Genomic DNA, 2,880 nt, shown 5'->3' with positions numbered 1-2,880 from the left:
GAGAGAGAGAGAGAGAGAGAGAGAGAGAGAGAGAGAGAGAGAGAGAGAGAGAGAGAGAGAGAGAGAGGGGACACTTAGAACTTCATGGCTTGTTATGTAAATCACTGTAAGCATTAAGAAAGGCAGATGTGTCGTGCACACCGTTATTTGAAGGGAATTGGCCTGCCTCAGTGTGTTTCCAAACAGGCAGAGTTTGCATATAGACACTAAGTCAAATTGTCATCTTAATTTGGAATATGCATGACTTGGTAATACTTGGCCGCAATACAAGACCTCAGAGCATATATCAGAACTGATTTTGATCATAACTTATCTTGGTCACATGGTAGGTCACTGATCACATCATAGTAGGTCACTGATCACATCATAGTAGGTCACTGATCACATCATAGTAGGTCACTGATCACATCACAGCAGGTCACTGATTACATCATAGCAGGTCACTGATCACATCACAGCAGGTCACATCACAGCAGGTCACTGATCACATCATAGCAGGTCACAACACAGCAGGTCACTGATCACATCACAGCAGGCCACTGATCACATCATAGTAGGTCACTGATCACATCACAGCAGGTCACATCACAGCAGGTCACTGATCACATCACAGCAGGTCACATCACAGTGTAAAAGTTTAGCTTCGGTCCCTCTCCTCGCCCCAACCTGGGCTCGAACCAGGGACCCTATGCACACATCAACAACTGACATCCACAAAGCATCGTTACCCATCGCGCCACAAAAGCCACGGCCCTTGCAGAGCAAGGGGAACAACTACTTCAGGTCTCAGAGCGAGTGACGTCACCGATTGAAACACTATTAGCGCGCACCACCGCTAACTAGCTAGCCATTTCACATCGGTTACAACAGCAGGTCAGTGATCACATCATAGTAGGTCACTGATCACATCACAGTAGGTCACATCACAGCAGGCCACTGATCACATCACAGCAGGTCACTGATCACATCATAGTAGGTCACTGATCACATCATAGTAGGTCACTGAGCACATCATAGTAGGTCACTGATCACACCATAATAGGTCACATCTTGGTCACTGATCTATGGACAGTTAAGCACTGTTAGTTTATATCAGCATCCAACTAACTTTGTACTGTAACTTTCCAATACAGTTTGACTGAATGGATCACTAATGGAAGCTGACATAGTGGAGGAACTTGCAGAGATTTCAATCAAAATCCCACATGAGGATTTATTGGCATTGTTACAGCGTTCTCACGGCAGTAGGTACGCATATTGATCTGTCCTGTATGTCTCTTAATTAGATGATGGTGATTAATGACGGTGGGAGTAGGAGTTGTATTACAAGTCTGCAACGCCTGAATGCTTTCTCTCGCTCTCTTCCTCATAAAGGACTGAGAGACTCACCCTTCAGGTGCTGAATCATTTATGCTTTGTTTTTTATAATCACATCCAGCACATAAGTGTGATGGGTTGAGGGCACAGGTTTTAGAAAATGACATGAATCATCCAATCAAATGAGTCATTCTCTGTATAACAACCCTATACACACCACACACACCACACACACACCATTGATTGCTTTTTGGTTTCAACACAAACCCACACACAGCACAACACACAAGCCATATTCACACACCAGCACACACACACACACACACACAGTAACAACAACAAACATTCACACACACACAACTATAGTCACTGAAGACTAGAGGCTGGGAGTAGCAGGCTCACCAAACGGCACTTACTGGGTGACGTTGGGGAGTTGGCTCCCCGTCGAGGTGGTGGTGCTGGACTTGGAGTCGGGGGCAGGGTCAGACGGGGCATTCGGCGGAGGGGGCGCCAGCATCTGGGAGGAGATGTAGTGACTGGGCACTTCACTTGACCACTGCCATTCAGTGTGAGGGGGAGAGGAGGGAAACGTCAGCTGTGAAGGGAGAGAGGAGGGAACAGTCAGCTGTGAAGGGAGAGAGGAGGGACCGTAGTCCGTGAAGGGAGAGAGAGGGAAGACGTCAGTTGTGAAGGGAGAGGGAGGAACTTGTCAGCTGTGAAGGGAAGAGAGGGAAATCAGTTGTGAAGGGAGAGAGGAGGGAACACGTCAGCTGTGAGGAGAGAAGAGGGAAACGTCAGTTGTGAAGGGAGAGAGGAGGGACACGTCAGCTGTGAAGGGAGAGAGGGGAACACGTCAGTTGTGAAGGGAGAGAGGAGGGACAGTCAGCTGTGAGGGAGAGAGGAGGGACACGTCAGCTTGAAGGGAGAGAGGAGGAACACGTCAGTCCGTGAAGGGAAGGAGGAGGGCACGTCAGTCGTGAAGGGAGAGAGGAGGGACACGTAAAGTGAAGGGAGAGAGGAGGGAACGTCAGTCGTGAAGGGAGAGAGGAGGGAACGTAGCTGTGAAGGAGTGAGGAGGAACCGCCAGCTGTGAAGGGAGAGAGGGGAACACGTCAGTTGTGAAGGAGAGCGAGGTGAGGGAAACGTCAGCTGTGAAGGGAGAGAGGAGGGAACACGTGCATGTGAAGGGAGAGAGGAGAGAACACGTCAGTCGGTGAGGGAAGAGGAGGAAACAGTCAGCTGTGAAGGGAGAGAGGAGGGAAGGGAACAGTCAGTTCACGTGAGGGAAGAGAGGGGGAACACGTAGCTGGGTGAAGGGAGGGGGAGGACACACGTCAAGATGAGGGAGAGAGAGGAAGGGGAAAGTACAGTGAGAGGGAGGGAGGGAACACGTCAGTCGTGAAGGGAGAGAGGAGGGAACACGTCACTGTGAAGGAGAGAGGAGGAACACTGCCAGCTGTGAGAGAGAGAGGAGGGGAAAACGTCATTGGGGGCAGAGGTCAGCTGTGAAGGGAGGAAGAGGGGAAACGTCAGCTGTGGAAGGAGTAGAGAGGAGGGAGGGAT

The 2,880-nt window shown here is 50.0% G+C and overlaps 1 protein-coding gene across 1 annotated transcript in view; it reads right to left on the bottom strand.

Annotated features, from left to right (window-relative positions):
• Positions 1–2,880, bottom strand: part of LOC111972166 (nuclear factor 1 C-type-like) — a 98,700-nt gene that overhangs the window by 9,534 nt on the left and 86,286 nt on the right. Inside the window, 3 exon segments of the mRNA XM_070446147.1 lie at positions 1,734–1,759; positions 1,761–1,873; positions 2,766–2,773. Of these exon segments, the coding sequence (XP_070302248.1) occupies positions 1,734–1,759; positions 1,761–1,873; positions 2,766–2,773 (147 nt within the window).

The sequence above is a fragment of the Salvelinus sp. IW2-2015 genome, linkage group LG13, assembly GCF_002910315.2.
Source record: "Salvelinus sp. IW2-2015 linkage group LG13, ASM291031v2, whole genome shotgun sequence".
NCBI classification, from domain to species: Eukaryota; Metazoa; Chordata; class Actinopteri; order Salmoniformes; family Salmonidae; genus Salvelinus; species Salvelinus sp. IW2-2015.
This window is presented reverse-complemented; position numbering and strand designations above follow the sequence as displayed.